The sequence below is a fragment of the Lepisosteus platostomus genome, chromosome 8, assembly GCF_059453375.1.
Source record: "Lepisosteus platostomus isolate fLepPlt1 chromosome 8, fLepPlt1.hap1, whole genome shotgun sequence".
Classification (NCBI taxonomy): Eukaryota; Metazoa; Chordata; class Actinopteri; order Semionotiformes; family Lepisosteidae; genus Lepisosteus; species Lepisosteus platostomus.
Genome location: NC_142618.1, coordinates 25,184,069 through 25,206,086, shown reverse-complemented (window position 1 = coordinate 25,206,086; position 22,018 = coordinate 25,184,069). Strand labels below are relative to the sequence as shown.

Genomic DNA, 22,018 nt, shown 5'->3' with positions numbered 1-22,018 from the left:
AAGCAATGCCTTCTAGCTTTGCTGAATGTGGCACCTGTATTTACATAGCCGGTACACTGGCCTTGCTCATTTCTTAGGAAAACAGAACAAGTTTGTTTCTCATTTCTGAAGATTCTTCCCTCTCTTAGAGGATAAAGCCAATGGATGAATTACGACAAAAATATACTTCACTCAGAAGAAAATATGGTCAACAAAGCAGAAAGCTGGCTGTTCCAGCTAATAAATCTGCTGCTTAAAAATTAAATATTATTCTTAGCTTTCAAGTCCTGTTCTCACAAGCTGCAACATCTTTCCTCCTTCGTAAAAAATTATGTGAGAATGCATGACCAAGCTGGAAAAGCAACTGGTGGTGCTCTTGTCTTGTAATGCAGTTTAAGCCCAAAAGCCTAGAGTTCAAACTTTAAATTTTTTTTTTCTATTTTGTAAAGAAAAACTATGCTTAACTCCTTTGCTGTATGTCTAACTAAAAGTTTTAGTCTTATATAATGCATCAATGATTGCTACACAGTTTTTGAAAGTAATGAGAAAGAAAATGAGAACACAACTGTTTTTGTTTTTTGATTAATAAATATACCTCGGACTGATCGTGATAGGATTATTCAGTAAGTATCCACTGTAACCATCTCTGTAGTTACAAATTAATCTGGAGTACATCTGTCCTACTCCACATTTTTAAGTCCTTCTGCTATGAAAAAGATTTGTGATATTTTGGCTTAGTTGATATGATTGTAAATGTATCTGTGCATCTGGACAGTATGTGGAACATACAGCTACATTACATGATACTTGAAAAATCACTTATTATAAAGCATACTTCAATGCAGAAGTTATGTGTCTTTGATTTAATCTTACGTATGTATGAAATGTATTACATGCACTTGCCAGTAATACAGTTGCAATTTGGTGTTTATTTTTAAGATAAACTAGCTTTAATAATAATAAAAAGAAGAAGAACAAAAAGAAGAAAGTTTTGGCAGGAATATTGTTGTGTTAAAAATGGCAGTAAACATAGGGTAGACAGGTCAATAAAGCAGCTTTGGTAGTATATTTGGTTGGTTTGGTTTATATTTTTTGGTTGAAATATCTGTAGCTGCCCAGCGTAACAGCTGACTTACATCTTTCAAAGTGCATTCTCAATTACAGAGCTGCACCCTGATCCCACTGCACTATTAGTCTTTCAGCAGAAAGAGCAAAAATGAAGTGCCAAGAAAGGATGTTAAAACTGTGGTGGGTGGGAAATGAGGCACAGAGGAGACAGGCTGGCTGAACATCACCTCTCTTAGAGGGTGGAGGCCGCTGACAACAGCTAATCCTCCCCAGTTTAGTTAATGGGAAACAAACTGAGCACCAGATAGACTTACAATAAGTCATGTGACAATGAGACAGAGAGTGCTGAAAGTGCAATCAAGAAAAGCAGAGGTTTACAATTTAAAAGTACACAAGGTATATGTGAAGAAAAGAGTACTTTAATGTTCAAGCATTTAGATAATGCTGTAAAAAGAAGCCAAACTTTTCTAAACCAGACTGCTGTAGCCTACAAGAAATGGGTTCTTTTTCTCAGGGAAATACAGATCAGAAAGTAAGGTAATTTTAGAAAAGCACGTTTAGACTGGATTTAGTAAAAAAAAAAATGAGATTTTGGTTTGTGATATTAGTATGTTAGGTGGATATATGAAGTGATTTGCTAGTGAGAGATCTTCTGTAATCAGAAATGAGTAAAGCATAGACCATAAGGAATTTTGATGCAACAGATTATGTAATAACGCAGCTAGTTTACATAAAATGTATCAACTTGTGTTGATAATTGTGAATTAATATCTTCATTAATTCCCTAAGGTACTGTAAAAATATTTCACATAATATTTTAAAAGGTAGTATTGCTTTAGCAGCACCAAGTTTCTCTGTTTTAAAAAGGTGCGAATTCATTGGCCAGCTGTGATGTTTATTTTATTCTGCCTTTATAGTTCTCGATTTTTTTTGCATTACTTTCTTTTTACCCATTCAGCCAGTGTTTACATGGCCCCAGGGCAAGGTAGGGGAGATAATGAAACCAGAGCCAGTGATCGTAAGGCAGGAAACCGTGTGGGCAGTCTGTCTCTCTGTGTCACAGCCTGCGTCAGACACACAGGAGGGAGTTTTCCACTGACGAAAAAGGCTGTGCTGCCGAGAAGGTTGGATCAGACAAGGGGGAGCTTCAGCTGGTGTAGTTCTCGTCCAGACCGAGTCAAACAAAAAACCCAGCAGTCTAGACTATGCAAGGATAAGCGCGATTCTGTGGATTAATATACATTATTTCATTTACGGAATTTTCTTTTTCTACTGATGGTGAACTGGTAGACAATCTCTTGGTAAGTAACTGTTTAAGTGTGCCAGTTATTTTAAAAATGGACATGAAATGTATGTTTAAAGACCGTGAGACTGGACACCAGCCAAATAGTTTGAATGTTCTCTGCCGTATGTAACTCGGACCTAAAAAGCGGTTGAGGTAATTATTTTTTTTCTGGAGAGAAGTTTGGATTTGAGGAAAGGCAGGGATTGGAGACTGAGGTGCAGGTCGGCTTTACTTTAAAAAATCCGAAGTGCAGTTTGAAAATATTTTTGGGATAGATGCTAGCAACAAATGTTTTACATTGTTGTATCACTCTACGCTTAGACCTAAACGTTATCTTATTTGAAATATATAAGCTTTCATTTCTATAGTAGTGATTTTTTGTTGTAATTATTAGATTTTAGTTACACTATGAATGCCATTGGTAGTCACTTAAAAATGAATGAAACTTGCCAATACGCTTCTAATTATCATTACTGAAAAAGGTCAATGCGAAAAATGATTAATTTAAAATCCTGTAGAGTATTGTCTAAAGCTACATGCCCGCAGGTACTGAAGCTAAGAAAGAGTTTTCTGTGTAATTAATTAGCCACGAGTGCTCTTAACAGACTGCTTATGCACATCACACAATAAATCGTGAGGCGTTTTGGTACTCTAATTTGAGGTGTTATGCACGGTGACAGTCGACAGTGTTGATTTATACTACGCTGATTAGCCAGTGTCTGTATATACAGTATTCAAAATTGATTCCTCTTGTTCACGGTAAGTCCCAGTTGCTTGTTACACGAGCGACTCCTTAAGGAACTACAGCTGATCGAGGTCACGCGGTGTTGAAGAGAATACTCTGTTGTAATTGTAATTAGCAGTAATCGCTAAGGGTGAGGGGGTCAGACTTTGCCTACAACTATCATCACGTTGAATACACCGTGTTGAGAATAGCAGTACATATTTTTTTATGCAAGCAAAACCATGGTTGGTTCGTATTTAATCTTCATAATGTTTCTATCCTTAAACGCTGAAACAGATCTCTTATAATAACTATTCTAGACGTGCATGCAACTATATATGGAATATTATCACCTAGAATGCTGCAGCCCAGATAAGTGGTAGCAAAAATGTTTTTGATCTACTGAACAAGTATTTTAAGCAAATGAGTTAATTTAAAGAAGTGCTTAAACCCTCTGGCCTATCTTTAATAAATGAAGTACTCAGAAAAACGTACAATGTCTTGGAAGAGCCGTGCAATCGTTAAGAGGACTATTCAAAAGAAGTTAATTAAGCTGCTGGGGTCTTAAAGCTGCAGAACAGAACGATCTCTGCTTTCTAAGTAAGGGGCTTCCTGCTGAGTAATCACTGCCCAGAGACTGAGGAGATGGGGACCACAGTCCCTCGCAGGGTATAGACCCCAGAAGTACAGGGAAGCTTTCTCTCTCTGGAATGTCAGTAGAGTGACTTCCCAGCATTGTTTTGGCAACTGTGGAAACGAAACTTGTGTTTTCTTTTCTGTTGTCGACTCCCCTCCTTGCATACCACACACTCGACAAGTGTCAGAGGTCAGACAATAATTTTGGTTCTTTTATTAGTTTGCAATGAATTGTGTAAGCATGGGCTAAAATGTTTTGGCTGGGGTAAGAAACAAAACAAAACTTTGTAGAGCTCCTCATTTCTTTCATTACATTTTTTCTTTTTATTATTTTGTTGACTTCACACAGCTGTATCCTAATAGCTTTTACTGTAGAGCATGGTGTTCTTGCAAAAGCAGTCTGGTCAACTACATTTACCATATTAATATGACGTGATGAGATTCATCAATACTGTCCAGCCTTGTCACCTTAATCTCTGTGGAAAAATGGAAAGCCTATATTACCTATAAACTATATGCCTTATAGGCAGTATAGTTCAAGCCACAAGGCAATTGAATGATCAGACTTCTTTGTAAAGAGTGCAACAACAATTAGAAGGTGACTTGGAACACATGGTAAGTCTCAGCAGTCTGTACAGTCAAGTGCAGGTGCCAGCTTAGTGAGGTAGGAAGGAGTACTTCATACTGTACCAACAGTGGAAAATTCTCAGTGTAAGCTAGTAGCTCTTGTAATGAAGAGGAGCCTAGATTAGATTGATTTGTCCATTACCTTGTAACATTTCCTGTACACTACACGCTCCGCCTCTTTTATTCATAAGGTTTTGTCTGAATCATTGTCAGTTTGTGTTTAGCCATCAACAAAGCCTCCTCTTCTGTGCAGGCAGGCATGTGGGTGCACATAGGAATGTTTTGAAATTCACAAGCCTTTCACGAGTCTGAACTATGAGAGGCTGCGGTGAATTATTTGCCTGGACAGAGAAAGGAGACTTCACTCAGCACAATGAGTTTTATCCTCCCCTGTTTCCAGTTTTCTTCAATTTTAAAACGCTTATCCTCCCCTGTCTTGCTAGGTTCCCGTTTCTCTTTGGACATTGAGACGGTTATCTTAAGACACAAGGCTGAAATGTTGTAAAGGGAGTTTTCTTAAGATGTTTTGTGTATTGGAGTGCACGTTTTGTAAGGGCAGGAAGCTGCTATATTTTGTTACACACTTACCAATCAAGGCCCTTTGACTTTTCAAAGCCCTGGGAAAGAGCGTTGTAAATCACCCATGTTTAGCTCTGTGCCTGGTGGGGTGGCAGTCGTTACTTTGTTGAAAGAATGGCGTTTCTTTTGTGCTGCTGGAGGCCTACTCCTTCTGAAAAGTTCTAGTGCTGAGGTCCCATCTGCTTTGTGACCCTCCAACATGCCTTAGAGCTTGTCAGAGCAGCGTAGAAATGGTGACCCCTGTGCCTCAGGCAGATTTTCACTCTTCATATTCCACCTCTTTCCTCTGCCCCCCCCCCCCAAGTCCTGCTTGAAGATGGACTGGCCTTCTTTTGAAACACAAAATGTGCGTGTGTAAAGGACAGTTAGGCCCTGACGTTCCTCAAAAAGAGTCGCATCGTTACTTGAGCTGTCAGCTTACACCTGAATAAACATCTTTAACTTGAATATTCATTTCATTTTTAATGAATCTGACCTTGTAAAAATGGCAGTGGGATTTGTTCTTCATAGATTTGGATTGTACTTGGCTTCAGGGCTTTTTGGAAGTTTAACACTTAGTTTCTCATGAAACACTCAAGAAGGGTAATTCCTAGTTTCCGTTTCATTTATGAAACATGAGGTGAAAATAGACCTTTAGGATGTTTTTCTTCTGCAGTAATGCATGGCCTTAACAACATAAAATTGGTTGTACATAAATATAATTAGAAATACTATGAATAGCAATGCAAGCCTGGTTTCTTTGACAAGGGAAAGGAGAAGTACATGGGGTGGCAGAGCTCTGTAGGTAGTTGCGTATAATAACAGGTTAAATTAGTGGTGGCCTAAATGGTGTTTGGAGATGTGACTAATTTATCATTCCTCTGTATCATCCAAAGAGTCAAGCAATGTGTACTTTAGCTTTTTTTATATGTGAATATTCTTTATGTTTTGTAGTTTAACTCACAGAAGAGAATGGATAACCTTTTATTATGGAAAAAAAAACATTTTTTTTCAGTTTTTCAGTAACAGTTAGTACAAAGGAAGAAAGAGAGAAGAGCACATCTGGGTTAAATATTTGTCATGATATCTCCAGGACAGTGGGAGTTGTGGTGCCAGAGTGGAATTCCTGCGGGTTTGATCCATCACATTATTTGTTTGTTTTGAAAGTTTTTTTTTCCCACTTTGGAATGAATGAGCAAAGGAGATGGAGCCAAGGAACAGAATGTCTCCTTGGCGAAATGTACAGTGGAAGAATTACGTTTCGTAGAAACAAAAAAAAATAAAGCATAGAACTGGTAGTTCCTATTGAGGCACCACAAGGTGGCACTATTTTCTCATTTCTTTTTGTTTCTCCACATAAACTAAAAATAAATTGTCTCCTACTGTTTTATTTCAATTTGTGGGAGATATTTTCTGTTCTTGCATCTTTAACATATACAGTAGGTTCGAATCTCTCGTTTTAGCTGTGGTAGACTATTCTATAGTGGAACAAATGTTCAATGTGCTCCGATATTCTATCTGTTAAACCCAGATTAGTAAGGCAATGATATTTTAGAGAAATAATTAAAATGATACTTTTAATGAAAAGTTCGATGGGCCCATGTAAGACATACCCTTAGAACAAGACAGAATTAATTTTTTTATTACGTTTTTTCTTCCAAGGCTGTTCCCTGAGTAATATTCCTGAAAGTTGCGAGTTTTCTCCCTCGGTTCGGTAAAAATAAAGCAGAAGAGAAAATGCACAAACATTGTGATTTGATTATGCCATCAGTCAAAAACAGAATATGGAACAATTAGAATGGGTGGTAGTTAAAGTGCAGCAATCACACAGTCCCGCACTGTGTTTACCTTGCAAATCCATTCCGGCAGTTCATACTAGTTTGCATGACATGAGGGCTCGTTATCAGAGCAAGCTGCCGGCTGAACAATTCAAAGGACAAAGTCATCTGCATGCAGTGGGTTTACCCTTTTGACTGCTGTCTTCATGAGGGCAGACTGAAGCAGTAGTGACAGGATGCCGTGTCTGGAAAGGAATACTTCGGCGTCATCTTGATTAGATCTCTTGTCGCCACGGATCGATTCAGTCCAAGGTTTCTTGAGCTCTGTTCAGAAGGTGAAGCTCTGGCGGTGCGAATGAAATGCTTTTCGATCCAGGGAAGTGAAGTACCAGGCATAAAAAAAAAGTTTCATACTCTGTGTGAGTAAACATTTTACAGGAAATTTTAGTAGCATGAGATGCTTTTGTTTTGCAGCTTCATGTTTCAGGTTACTGAATAAACATTTAATCTCTTTGGTCTTTTATTGCACTGTAAAATTATCGGTTTTCTCCAGTAATCCAGATCCTTTGTTAGTCTTTCCTGTAAGAGAGGAACTGGTCTGAGGGCTCAAATCATTTGGCTCTCCATGAGAAGTTTTCAGTGCAAGAACAGAGGCTGAGACCCTCCGAGCCCCGTTTCATTTTGTTTTTCTGGTGCTTTCAGCTAATTGATGATAAAACGTGAAATTTGAAATTCAAGATTGTTAATGGTCAACTCTGAATTTATTCATAGGTACACTGTGTTGAGTCTCTTTGTCCCGTCTTCTGGGTACTGTATTAGTTGATCTTTTTTTCCACTGACGTCTTTATAATCTAATGGTTGTAGTGATTTACTGCTTTGAAAAGCCGTTCACTGCTGGAGCTGGAATACCTGGCAGAGTTCGTGTTTATCTTACTTCATTGCTGTGGTTTTCACACACATTTAAATTGCTGCTGGCTGCCTCATACAGTTCTAGTGATACAGTATGTTACATGTTCAATAAGTGCTCCGTGGGCAGTTTAGTTGGTGGATTCCCTTCTTTCCATTTAAAATTCTGTGAAAGTAAAAGAACAGCATGGAGAACTTTATCAAATAAATTACATTCGCATACATTACATAATGCTTTACAAGATGCTTTCCAAATCCCCTTTACCTTAAAGCTGGTGGTCTGATACAATACATAATGTATAAAACAACTCTCATCCAGTCCCTTGCAATCCGAATCCATGGAAGGAAGTGCAAGTGATTATTTGAGGGTGAGAATATCTGCAGGGTAGATGAGCTGATGGGAGAGGTGCCAAGCTTGCTATCTCTCAACCTGTTAAGGATTATGTTAAGAATCAGAAAAACTGGCACTACTCTGCTATAGTTCTTCTCCCTGGCTCTTATGTCAGTGCTACACAGCGGAAAAAAAAACGTTTTTTCTAATTTTAGATGAGCTGTTCCCATGTGTTCAGATACTGCTTTATTTGCTTAATAGTATTCTCTGCTATTTCTGTAATGTGAATGATTTTATACAGCTTGTTTTGTCTGATAGTTGATGAAACACTGGCCTAGTTTCAAAATTATGGACAATTTGTTCCTCTGCATTCATCCTTTAATAGAAATATTTAGTGTAATTGGTCCATTACATCTCTGAGTACTGTACTGTTTTTTTAAAAAAAATAGGCCTATTAGCTGTCTGGATGTGGCGTGATATGAATGTTTCTATGTGTACTTGATTAGAAATGAGTCCCTTCAAAGTTTCTGCTGATAAGAATTGACAGCTTGGAAAACTGATTGTTTAAACCTCACTGTAAAGTATTTAGAAAACTCTAAATCACAACAAGGTTGAATATTGTTATGTTTGAAATTTGATGTATGCTAAAAATTATTTGAAAGAACATTCATTAAAGGAACATTTGAAAGTTAATAAAACCAATAATACATTTGAAACACTTTTATTAACACTTGAAAGTTATACTACTATTAAGGTACCAATAATGGTGTCAGATTATCTTAGTAAATATAATTGCTTAAAGGCAAAATGGTTTGTGTTAGTGCTTTTCCTTTTCCCATAAAGCGCTTATACTTTTACCCTGATCCATGAGCACAAACTTTTGCAAACTCTTGCAAAATGCTATGCTTGTTGGATTCCCTACCCTTATTCTATGTAGCAAAGTTAGTTTCATTTTAATATGGTGAACATTTCAGCTTTGACTAATTGTCAAGCAGTTCTCCCTCATGTTTGTCAGCTGAAACCCAGTCAACATTTTATGAAGTGAAAGGGCTGCAGAGGCCCACCTTAAGAAGGTGCAGCTAAGGTCACACCAGGGCCAATTTAACTGGTGTGTACTTCGCTGTTATGTGCCAAACAATTTCCTCGGATACTGTGACGTCTGCTCAGTCCTTGCTTTGCTGCAAGTTGTAGGCAGAAAATTCCTCCAGAATACTTCTCGTTCGCAAGGGGCACGAAACGAATGTCACATTTGCCAAGTGGAATGGCATTTGTGCTTTTTAGAAACGGGAATGTCTCGTTGAAATGCGTTCCCAGAGCCTCAGTTCATCTAATCTGAGGCAAAGCTGAATGCATGCACCGCTGTTACCCCTTCAGGTTTTCGCTGTCTGACAACATTAAAAATGTCATTCTGTACTTGCATCGTGTTACCTAGGAATATTTTAGGATTGTGTTTTAAATTGTATTCCATGTTTTTCCTCTGTGCTGTTTCCCTCAAGGGATTATCTGTAAATTGATATGCTGAAGGAGGAGTGGCAGATACTTTTCGGTATCTCGTATCTTGTGGGTATTATATTCCTCTGGAATTTTGCTGTTGAATTCTAATTTTGGGGGCTTTTTTAAAAACTACAATATAAGCCACTTACCTGCCTGCTTGTCCGGAAAAATAAGCTGTGAAAAGAAATCTAATACTGGTTTCTCCGTGTTATTATATTTCATTTATATATTGTTATAATACATGATCAAGTTAGTGTAGTCTGCTCCATCACAATGTGTCTGTCTTTGCATCACTTCCATAGCCTTTTAGTTTTAGCAGATTATTTCATCAGGGTATCATGGCTTATGATGAGCTCAATCGCCCAATACACTCCTACTGAAGCTGTTGGGTTGGCTGTTTGGCTGAAGATCACTGTGCTTGTGCACTCCTACACTACTTTGCCAAACAAGCTGCAGCTGACGTTAGATCATGCGCCCATAGTCTGGAATCTTTAGGCTGTAATGTCGTGCAGTAAAAAAAAAAGTGGTCAGTCATGCTCTGAGTCATGCTGAATCACCCAGCTCGCCCTACATCAGCGGTGATGCGAAATGCTGATGTTTCACCGAACTTGGAATTATGAGTAACACTTTTTCTTAAAACATAACAGTGTAGCAATAGCTATTTACCATGACAACGCACCCAGGATTCGTTTAATAAAAGCGTTTTTTTTTTAGATAGAGGTGTGTTATGGTGCAGTTTTGCAATCTATCAAAATAACGGTCTGCTATGCTCAGAAGTTTTCAACATATTTCTGTGGATTTAACCAAACAGGACCAGTATATGTTTTGCAGTGTGTGCAGTAGCTGGAGCATGACATTCATTCTCCTTCAGGTAAAAAAAACAAAACAGCAATGCACAGGCCTTGCCATCTTATGTGTTTGATGAGTATTGGAAATCAAGTTATCTTTTGTCAATTATGGATTTTGCTAAATGCTTCTGTTAATCTGAGCATGTGTTTTCCCCCCACTTAGTTTTGTTGTATAGACTTTAGGTGTGATGTGTTTCTTTTTACAGATGTTTTGGTTTTATTTTTAGTCAAGACCTTTAGAGGTTGTGACCCCCACCAACCCACAGAGCAGTTCACAGTAGATGACAGGAAGTGAGGATATGACATTTAACTGTGTTTAACAAACTGTAATATATATTCAGAGCAAGATGAGGAAGTATTCATTTTTGAAAAGGCATGGTTTTCACTGTAGGGGAGCAAAGTGGTGCAGTGTTTGGAGACCCAGAGTCCTTGGTTCAGTTCCTGGGGTGCTATCTGCCTGGAGTTTGTATGTTTACCCTGTGTTCACGTGGGTTTCCTCTGGGTGCTCTGGTTTCCTTCCACATTCCAGAGACTTAATGGTGGGTTAATTGGCTTCTGAGAAAATTTGCCCTGGTAGGAGTGTGTCTATTTTTGGATCTGACCTGTGATGGACTGGCATCCCATCCAGCGTGTACCCTGCCTTGGGCCTGTTGCTTTCAGGGAGAAGCTCAGGCTCCCCCACAACCCTGGACTGGATGAAGAGGTTAGAAAGTGAATAGAAGGATACTTTTTATTGGCATTTCGTGCATCCACACCTGATTTTTTGTCTGGCTCTCAGTGCTACATGTGGTGTGGGACAGAGTTACACAGAGTTCAGGAGGAAGTTTATGAATCCACTCAAGTCCCTCCCGTAGCCTGAGCTGTGGGCTGGGGAAATGAACTCCTAATTGACAGCCCTCCCTCCAGACAGTGCTGTTGAAGTCGATGTCTGTGCATTTGATGCTTCATTTAATAACAGGCGCAGACTGCTGTTCCCTCCAGAGTCCGGCCTGTAATTGACGCCAGCAGCCCGCTCATCGTGGAAGTGGTCTTCTTTGTTAATTAATGAGCGGGACTGGCTACAGCTGATTAGGAAGCTGCAAAACGGCTAACAATTGTAGGTTCCAGAGATAGAGCCACTTGATGAGAGAATGCCAACACTGCAGTTAAGGAGATTAATCAACATGATTAATGTTACTATCTCTTAAAAAGGGATTGGAGCACCAGATTCAATTTTTTTGAAGGGGGAGGAGTGCGTTTTTAGCATTTTTCCGATTGCTCAATTAGGATGATCATTTAAACATGTTTTACAAAAAGATTGATGAAGACAAGAATTCGGTCCACTGATGGTTATAATGAGATCTTAAAGCCTTTGTTCATTCATCTATTCTTTTTGCTTGCGTGCTTTTTTGCACTATTCTTGCAATGTAGAACCCGTGTGCATATGTATGCCTGTTTCTTTCAAATTCTAATATTAAAATAAGTGGTGTGAAAGTAAATTATTTAATGTATATAAGAGGATAAGTGAGGTGAAACCCTTGGTCAGTGGGCCGTGCTTGGGCACCCAAGCACACATCCCATGGGGAAATTGTTAAGGTTTCAGACATCCTGACTGACAGCTTTAATCCACACAAATAACAAGATGACAGGCTATTTGAGTGAAGTCTTGACCGTGTAAGTGTTTTGTCAGTGTAAATGAAATACCTTTAGGGTTTTAGTAAGAGACTATAATTTTCCCACCTGTGTGTGAAAGCAGTCCTCTCAATCCCTGCACTGATCAGAAACACTGTGAAAGATTAGGCAATTTCATCCATTCAACATACAGATTACCAGCCACGTGAGAAGAAACTATTTCATTTTTATCCCTCTTGATTTTTAAGTTTTTTAAATTAAATATATATATATAATTGGTGACTTTAGAAATTATAATTGTGGAATTTTCATACCTCATCTCATCCCTCTGACCGCACCCAGGAGAGTCTGGAACAGTAGACTGATTCCTCTGACCTGCCCCTCTTTCAAGCCACTTGCCTTTAGAGCACTTAATACCAGCCTGGTACCAGCCATAAATGGAGGAGAGATACCTCTTTCGCATAGTACCTGGGAGGCAGAAGGAGAAGTCTGTCTCTAAGAGCCACGAGAGCCCTGGAAGACCTCCCCAGCCTTGGCAGCACTAAGCCTATTCTGCACCGCTTGGGCGATCCTGATCACAGTCAGCTTGTGACATGACCCAGGCTCGAACCCGTGATCAAAGAGCTCTGATCAAAGATACTGAGGCGAGCATATTTACTGGTTGAGCCACTCAGGAAGCCTCTTTAAAAATGTATAAACTAAATTTTATATCCCCTCAAGACAAACCTTGTCTTTCTTTAGCTTATTTAGGCAGAACAAATGCATGCAGGATTCTGTAGACGGCAGAAAAAAAATCATTTTCCTTTAGCTTCAGTAAGAGAGCATTAATCTTATCAAGGTTTTCTTGTAACTGCCTTCTGCCAAAGACTTGAGATGGATTGTGAAAGCAGAGGGCTAAATATGTCTTTGTCTGGTACAGTTTTGCCTACTGCCACTGTATATCAATGTGTTTACACAGTTACATTTGTTAAAAGGGCAAAAATCTGAACAATCAGTTTACTGTTGGTAGTTCCTTATCAGTTCAAGATGTTTCCAGTAAGTGCAGTTTTTTTTTTGTTAGCATGCATGGCCTGTGAGAAGTGAAGCAGATGGTCGTTTTCATTTGCATTGATGTTAAAGAGAATTCCCCACTGCCCTGTAAAAAAAAGAGTAGATTTCAGTCAACCTGTGGTTAGGCTCACTGATGACATTTTTGTAATTATCTTTTGTTTCTTTCTTGTCCGGCAGGTTGTCTGCACGCCACAAGTAAACCATGAGTGGGGTACTGAAGAGAAAGTTCGACGAGGTTAATGAGGACCCTTGCTACTCCTCTTCATCGCCTTCCTCCCTCTGCTCTTCAGCCTCTTCAGGGTGGGATTCAGATGGGGAGAGTTACTACTCAGACACCCTGGATTCAAGGCCTAGCAATCCTAGCTCTCCAGAAACGTCTTATCCTGGTAAGCCTTTTTCACACTTCCTTTAGTCCTTCAGAGCCTGCAAAGCTTTGCCTAAGGAATAAGACAAAGTGAGTTCAGTTTGCCCCGTTCCTTATATAATTTTGACATATGCCTATCCATTTCTCTATTCCAGTGCCTAACTGGTAAGTGTAAGCAGCACCTAACTATTGCTTTAAAGCTTCTTCTGTTAAAAAAAACCCCACCAGTTATTATTTTATGCCCACCGGATTTGTAGACGTTCCAGCCCTGTGTTGGTCACTTTGTGGGTCACAGCTATGATCTCGCAGGAGAGAAAATGAGGAAGGGTAGACAGACTCCTCCAAGAATCATCTGACTCTGCTCCTCTTTTAACCATTCACAGGAAACACTTCTCCATGCTGGAGCTTCAGCACGATTAAAACTGAACAGTGTTACCAAATAAGAGCTACAGTGAAGCAAATGGAACGTTTAAGCAATAAGCAAAAGCTGTTTACAGTTAAAGAATATGCTGTTCCATATATTAACACAATCCAAGTTTTATCCTAGAAAGGCAAAAACAAGCAAGATTATCTGGCATCTTTTATAATGAATGGAATGTATAATTACAAAAAGGCTCTTGCGCTGGTCCGTCCTGTTCTAAGCACCAGAAAGGACCGGCAGTACAGGGACAAACAGTTGTAAGAAAGGCTCTAAAGATCTAAGGGCAGGCCTTCTAGTGACGTGAACTCCACGCTCTGGCAAAGAGAACAGAGTGTACTTCTGTGTGGCTGCTTGGCGCACACCCAGTACAGGTGCTGCTGAGGAGGGAGTGCGTAAGCCTCCACTTGGCACAGCAAGCTGTGCTCATTTATTTTAGGAATAACTCTCTTTGGAGTTCCGATCAAAGAAGAGGAATGCAGAGCCATATGCAGGGTACATTGCATTCTTGTTGACGTTTGACTGCATCAGAATGATTAGAGAAACCTCGTAGGTTTTAGTGTAAAAGGCTTTATTTTTAAAGAGAGTGAGGGAATAAAGCATTTCTGAGAGGTGTCCAACAGTTATAAGATTGCCATGCTTGTTTAGCAGGCATGTCTGTAAATAAGGTGACTTTTAGGTTGGTAGATTTCAACTGTTAGGAGCCATCTTTGAGGTTTTCAGTGATAACTGTTGAGGCAAACCTGAGACAGGAAAAGCAAGGCCCCTTGTTTATGCTCTGAACAAACAATCTTGTGGTTGATGTTTCCTCCTTTCTTTTTCCTTGACCACTGGGCTTGCTGCTCCCATTGGCTTTTGTGCCCTCATACTGTATTTTGAAGTTTTCTTTCTCAAATGCAAAAACTGTAAAGAGCTGTTTTCTGTGCTTTTGTGTTTTTTTCTGTGAGTGAAATGGTACTTGGATTCTAAATTTATGTGAAAATGTTTGATGTATCTTGGATCATGATTTTGGATCGTATAGGTGGACAATAGGTCTCAGATGTGGCCAGCTCAGCAGAGATGGTGACCTAGCTATTGAAGTCATCTTGCTATCCTTATTGTATCTTGCGATCCTTGTGACTATTTTCTTTTTCACTTTTTTAAACCTACTTTTAAAGGCATTATATAAAATAAAGTTGATCATTATTATTATCTTCCTGCTTCTGCATAGCCACAACTAGGAATGAAGAAACTAAAGGGAAAACAGATGCCAACAAAATGTAAAATAGTAAAGATAAGCATCAATGAGTGGACATTCTCAAGGTAGAAGTATATATTCCATGAAATCCCCAAGAGTTATATCGGGGGGATTCCAATATTTTCCCTTCCTGAGGAAAATTGTGAAAGTTTTGATGTACTGTATATTGTTAGAATATTCAGAGAATGTTGCAGTTTGCTAAGCTCATTTTGCTCTTCCATATGGTTTTGAGATAAAAAAAAACGATTCTTGAGAGAAAAGGTCTTGTCTTGCCATTTAGAATTAGGTTTTCAGTTTAACTGGTGACAAATGCATGACATTTCTGGTATCTTATGTTTTAAACAAATAAGCATGCAAAGTCTTTTCAGAAAGCCTCTTAGCAGATAAAATGTTAAGATCAAGGTAACCAATATGATACTAAAGATCTGTCAATCAACATGCAGTTGTTTTTTTTTCCTTTTTCCTGTATGCTTTGTCCATTTTTGACAAGATGCCATACAATGTATAGATTACATTTTTTTGTAATCAAAGAACAAGAAGTTGTCATACTTAATGATATAGGTGGAGGTGAAAGCCACACCTTTGAGTTGCTATTTTGGTTGTTACTACAACATGCATGCTTTTATAGCTTGTTTCAGATAATCTCTGCTTCTCAGGTATAGGATGAGGGGTGTTAAAATACCCAGGCATTTTTTTACATTTGTTGCAATATTGTGATACTTTATTGTTCTGTTTGATATATGTTTTACATGAACATAGAGAATTTGTAAAGAGTGTTGTATGCAAGTGAAAAAGTGGAAAACTTTGTTTTATTGCTGTTTATCATGCAGGAGGAGTATGTAAGCTGCATGTTTTATTGAGATGAAATTCGCTGTTTATATAAATAGGCATGCCAATTGGCAATTGCAAACACGAGACAGGTTTCTAAGTGGTGTAGTGACATGGATGCCAACCAGTGATTTGTATATGAGGGAAACTAAGGAAAACAGGGCGTGATTAGATACAATCCTTTCTAAGGTTTTAGGGGACTTAGCAATGAGTAGAAATTTGTACAATGCACTTCATGTTTCATTGAAAAGAACTGCTAGTTGAAGTTGGCAGTGCGTGCTGTACTCCCTCTAGCGGTGATCTTGTGGAAGTGCCAAAGCGGCAGCTGTTTGGCTCCAAGGTTGGCTGTATTTACAGTCTCCTATCTGGAAATGTGAGTGTTGCTGAGCAGCTTTAGACTCCTTCCACTGAAACATTCCTATTGCTTTTGGAACATTGCCCAGTCAAACATTCCGCAGTTCAATAGTCATAATATAGCTCATTGGGAGTTCTTTTTAAAGAAGACTGCATCTGGTAATTTTTTTCCATTGAATGTATGATTTTGTTCACACACTAGAACATTTAACGATCCGTTTTTTTTTCCCTTAGGTAATTAATATCTCCTGTATGGAATGTCAGAATAGATTGATCTGATTGTAAATCCCCCAATTTGCAAACCTCAAGTATGTCACATTCTCCGCAATGATAGGAGAATTTCAGCTGGTCCTTTAAAAATGTCACCAAGAAAATAACCCGTGGTCATTGGCCCCGATTTGTGGTCTACTTTGTCTGTCCCCCTCCCTTCCTTTTGATGATTGTGTTGACTGATCTGTCGAACCCCCTCTTCTCTTTTGCAGTCACGTCCATACTGAAGAGAGCAAAGCGGGCACGGAAAAGCACAGTGCAGTTTGACCAGGTGACGGTGTTCTTCTTCCCGCGATGCCAGGGCTTCACCAGCGTGCCCAGCCGCGGGGGCTGCACCCTGGGCATGGTGAAGCAGCACAGCATGTGCCGGCGGTACACCCTGGCAGAGTTCGCTCTGGAGCAGCAGCAGCTCCGCCGGGAGAAACTCAAGAACCGCCTGAAGGAGGAGAAACTGGAAGCCTTGAAGCAGAAGGTGAGGCCACCCCTGCCGCTGTCAAGAGGGCACCTGCGCGCACAAATAGCCAGGGAAATAAAAAAAACAAGTCGTGTTTTTGGGGCATTGTTGGCGCGGCGCCTCTTCAAAACGCACTTCTCCGCTTGGAGAACTCCCGACAGCTGCAGCTTTGAATGGCGCACAAGTAGTCGGTGCTTGAATGTGCACTGCAAATTCTCTAAGGCGAACCGCCTGAATAGAGCAATAACAAGCTGTTCTTTCTCCAAATTGTGCTTTCATAGCAGGAAAAAAACCCGCAATTTTGTAATATGGATTTCAAGTAAACATCAATGAGAAAAACTGAGCATGCAGATTAGACAAATCCAAAAGAGCTCGAAATTATTTATCAAGAAGAAATGACTCATTTGTACCCCTTTACAAAGTTTCTGAGGCTTTTTGCCCAATCTTTCCTACTAACGGAAAAGTTCCTTTGATAATCTTTCAACAGCTGACCAAGAATGGTACAAGGGAGTCCGAGGAGGCCAATCAACTCACCATAGATGACATACCTGAAGCCGACATTGACATCAGCGGAGTGGATCTGGAGGACGGCTTCTTTCTCCACCCCTACCCATCCAAGAGGCGGCACGTGATACTCAAGGCCGCCGGCGTGAAGAAGATCGACAAAGAGGAGAAGCGTGAGCTGCACTCCATCCGGCTCTCCCGAGAAGACTGTGGCTGTGACTGCCAGGGCTTTTGTGAGCCTGAGACCTGCAGCTGCAGCCTGGCTGGCATCAAGTGTCAGGTACGCGAGGGGCGTTCGAGGACAGGCTGTAGGTTTCTCCCAAACGTTTCCCCCAAAACGTTCAAGCTATTTTAAAGCACTCCAGAAGAATCATTGGAAAAGCAGGCGAGTGTCAGTATTTCCACATTCTTCCTCCCTTGCCGAGATTCTAACCCAGCCCCAGAATTTGGTGGCCCTGCTCCCATTCCTGCTTCGGCTCCAGGGGCGGAGCGGTGGCTCTGTGGCTAAAGATCTGAGCCTACTCCGTTGGGCTCCTGAGCAAGACCCTTAACCCCAGCTGCTCCAGGGGTGCTGTACAATGGCTGACCCTGTGCTCTGACCCCAAGCTTCTCCCTGTCTGTGTGTCTCATGGAGAGCAAGCTGTGGTATGCGAAAAAGACACATTCCTAATACAAGAAATTATATATGACTAATAAAGTGATCTTATTAATCTCAACCGAAAGCTTGTTGTTTCTTTGTGAAGTCCCTTATGCAGAATTTGAAAGCTCTCACTCTTAAATTGTCTTTGGGGGGGAAACAACATAAGACATCCATAGTTTCACATATTTTGTTTTTGTACCTTTTCTCATTTCTTTGAACGTTTCATTCCTCCTCTAGATGGACCACTCTTCCTTCCCCTGCGGCTGCACCAAAGATGGATGTGGCAACACGGAAGGCCGGATTGAGTTCAACTCCAGCAGGGTCCAGACTCATTACATCCACACCATCATGAAGCTGGAGTTAGAGAAGAGGCTAGAGGAGAACTCTGATGCCGAGGACCACACAGAAGGCTTCCCGCCTCGCCAGCAGCAGCCGCAAGCGGAAGACAATTTCATCTTCCCCTCCTCACAGGAGGACCGGACCGTTCCTGCCAGCCCCACCTTCCACTTCAGCACAGAGCTGGATCCCATTGGAGAGAACAGCTGCAGCAGCGACATGACCGACTCCTCCAGCTCCTCCGGCCAAAGTGAGGATTCTGAAGGACCTTGTGGAGGAAGCAGTCTGCAGTGTGACAAACCCCAGTCAGATGTGGATGACAATGGTCTGGCAAGAATCCTCAGCTTCAATGACTCTGATAATGAAGACTGTTGTAGCAGCCATGACACTAACTGCAACCAACAGCGAGAAGGTGGCTTTGGGTTTGCCAGCACATCTGATCTGTTTAATGATAACGTTGTGGAAGGGTCTCTGTCTAAAGTGAGCAGTGAAGGCAGAAGTTGCAGCCACACTGACAACCACATCTCCAACATCTCAGAGTGTTTAGATGACAATGCTAACCAAGACACTACATTGTTTCAGAGCAGCAACTCAGTTCAACCTTTTCCTAGCAACTCTACACCTTTGATTGATCACACTTCAACGAGTTACATGGACCTCAGCCTGTCTTCAGACTCTGATTTAGAGTTCTTTGATGGCTTCCCAGACTATAGCCCAAGCCCTCTTTACAACTCTTTGAAAGATTACGAGAATCTGGACAATTTCTATCAGTTTCAGTTGCCCAGCTATCCCAGCTTCCCCCAAGCCAGTGACTCTGGCACCTGTTTTCTGGAGTCGCTGATTGGCCTGTCTGAATCCGTCCCAGAGCCCCCTCCTACATTCACAGACAATCAGCTTTTGGAAGAAGCCATTAAATCCTCTATGATGGAATCTGTGAAGGTTTGAAAAACAATCTTTGTAAAACGGACAATATAAACATAGAATGAGGACTGTACATATATATATTTTTTACAGTATCACTTTTAAGGCAAAACCATTTTGATTTTAAAGGAAGCTGTGATATTTTTTTCTTTATTGAGACTTATTGGCCTTTAAATGTTAATAATTAAAAATTCAGTCATTACAGTACAAGTCGGCAGCTATCATTCTTAAAAAGATCTTCGAAGTCAGTCTGACTCAAAACAGTCTGGTGGTCTTTTCTCTAACCCTTGGCTTCTGTCATCCTATCATGAGAAGCTGGGAAAAATATTTTTCCTCCTTGAATTGCACCATGTAGAGCTGCCACTTTGTTTCAGAACCTTTTGGGTCGTCATCAATTATTATACAAGTGTGCCTCAGGGACTTTAAGAACTCTTCAGAGAAATGTATTGTGACCATAGCTGTGATTTAAATCTGAGTGTTTTTAAAGTGTAACCACATAATAAGGCAATGTTTCCATTGATTCAAACAAATCTGTGACCCTTCGACCCATCCTTGAATTTAAGCCATAACTGGAAGATGCTTGAATTCAGATGCACACCAGTATTCCACACTTGGAGCCCACTGTCTTGTATGGGACACACATTTCTTTTGTAGTGTGTTGTGTTGGAAGTGATCCCCAGGCAGCACTGTGAAATATTTAGAACTGAGTGAACCGCTGCAGAAAGAAGTATTTAGTTTTTTTCCTCCCTTTAGAGTTGTGTTGCTTGTTTGGCAATACTGCTTGTGTTGGGGCAACATTACAAACCGTTTACATACTACACTATTCTGAACATTTTATTTATTGTGAGCTACGATGTTACTTTTTTCCTGAAACTCAAGGTGAAATAAAAAAAACTAATATAACTCTGTAATACCTGAAAAGTATTACATGTATAATTTCTAATTTATTTTCTTCATCCATATTTATTTTTCGAACATCGTACTAATAAGGTTTCAAGAAGCACTGTGGTTTTGATTGGAAGTGCAATTCTCTCTTTACTAGCGCTCTCCTGAGACTGAACTCTGTTTCCTCCACAAGTGTTTACCCATTAAACTAACAGGAGTTAAGCTTCTTGGGAGTAAATAATGTGCCGAAATGTGTGGCATATAGGAAATGCTGGGGTTATCGGATAGTTTTGAACCGAATCGGAGAATATTTAAGAACCTATTATATTTTCTCTTTAAATAAGTCATTTCAACTTAAATTATTTTCATTGTTATTTCCTTATTTTTATTTATTTAATTAAGTGAGAAAGTTGGTCATTTGGTTCAGAGTGACCTAACGATGTGCCTGTTATGCAGAGGAACCATTTTTAATGGTCCATTCAAAACAGAGGGCCTTATTTAGCTGTTGGTCTGTGAACTGTGTGCTAATTTCAACTACCTTCTAATTGCAAAAAAATCGGGTCTGATGCATTTTTGCATAATATATGTATATCATAGATTCAAATTTTTGTAACTAAATTATGTATATTAAGAAAATTCTAATCTGTACTGCGAAAAGAAATTATTTTAGAAGGAAAAGGAACCTTATATACTTTTGCAAATTTTGTAATATAATGAAGCCTACCTATGGGCCTGTATATGATGATGAAGGCTGTTGCTATCAAGCATTAATCCATGTTTGAAGTTCTTATGTTGATAGAAGGGATTCATAATCTTTATGAATAATGGCTCTAAATAATTCATTTTCATTTATAGGTATCAGTTAGAATTTCTAAATCATTTACTTTCACTAAAAAAAAAACTTTCACTAGTTTGTTTCTTAATGCTGTTCACCTTACCTGTTTCTTTCAGTTCTGAAAAAACAAGTTTTCCCAATACTCTGTCAAAATAGGCAGTATGTGCATTAAAATATTCCCTGCATTGAGAGCATTTAAGGTCACTACAGTTGATACTACATATCCTGTCGACAGTGAAACTGGTTTGAAATGCTGTTTATATATTCTAGGCATTATGTGTATGCAGGCCCTTAAACGTGATATTTATTTACACATTCCTAGGTTTCTCTGCATATAGCTTCTACACAAAAAGTGCAAAATGAACCATTGGAAGTATGTTTGCTTTGCCTTCATATGCTTTCTTTATAATTTATTTGATTTTTGTGCCAACATGAAGGCACTATATTTGTAAATTTCTTTTTAGTGTATAAAAAAAAATTGCTTGTTATGAAGAAATACAATTCTGGGTATTTATTAATGTAATCTAATGTATGTATTGATCTGAGGCTTTGCTTCAAAATGTTCTTTTGCCTTTTATGTTGTATATATTTTGATTTTTTTTTGCTTAAAAGGTACTGCAGAGCAAAGAATGCTGCTTTATTTTTTACATTTTCATGGCAAGAAATGTTCTGTTTATAAAAACTATTTTCATTTCATCCAAGCAATATGACAATGTTTCTATCACTTTAAATAAATGTTAAAAGTTTGCTTAATGACTGTGATTTTTTTGTTCAGTTAAGTGACAGTTTTTTGAAGAAGTCTCGGTCTTGGAAACAAGTAGAGTTTAATTCCATGCTGAAAAGTTAATAGTTTCTACTTCTCAGCATGGAACTAACTTCTGCTTTTTTCTTTGCAGTTCCTGATTTGAGTCTTCATTTTATGGTTGGATTACACCTAATTTTAACTGTGGACAAAGTTAAAAACTCCCAAAGGAGTTATTTTGGCAGTGAGCGTGTTAGTAAGTTTGTCACAGGCTGATAGAAGTTTGTGCATTGCTGGTAAAACACTTTTAAAAAGAAGTGTGCCACATATTAGAT

At 39.4% G+C, this 22,018-nt stretch overlaps 1 protein-coding gene and 1 long non-coding RNA gene across 3 annotated transcripts; both read left to right on the top strand.

Moving 5' to 3' along the window:
• Nucleotides 1–2,153: 2,153 nt before the first annotated feature.
• Nucleotides 2,154–21,694, top strand: csrnp1b (cysteine-serine-rich nuclear protein 1b). 2 transcript variants are annotated; one of them, XM_088642964.1, is made up of 5 exons: nucleotides 2,154–2,348; nucleotides 13,073–13,281; nucleotides 16,579–16,838; nucleotides 17,308–17,604; nucleotides 18,202–21,694. In XM_088642964.1, exons 2-5 carry the CDS (start codon nucleotides 13,098–13,100, stop codon nucleotides 19,243–19,245), a joined length of 1,785 nt encoding a protein of 594 aa, XP_088499090.1. In that variant the 5' UTR covers nucleotides 2,154–2,348; nucleotides 13,073–13,097; the 3' UTR covers nucleotides 19,246–21,694. The 2 variants fall into 2 exon arrangements, with proteins under 2 accessions (XP_088499090.1, XP_088499091.1); XM_088642965.1 differs by lacking the exon at nucleotides 2,154–2,348 and adding an exon at nucleotides 6,833–7,074.
• Nucleotides 13,294–14,913, top strand: LOC148657119 (uncharacterized). The gene is made up of 2 exons (XR_015940879.1): nucleotides 13,294–13,794; nucleotides 13,826–14,913. It is a non-coding gene; the product is annotated as an uncharacterized LOC148657119 (long non-coding RNA).
• Nucleotides 21,695–22,018: the final 324 nt, after the last annotated feature.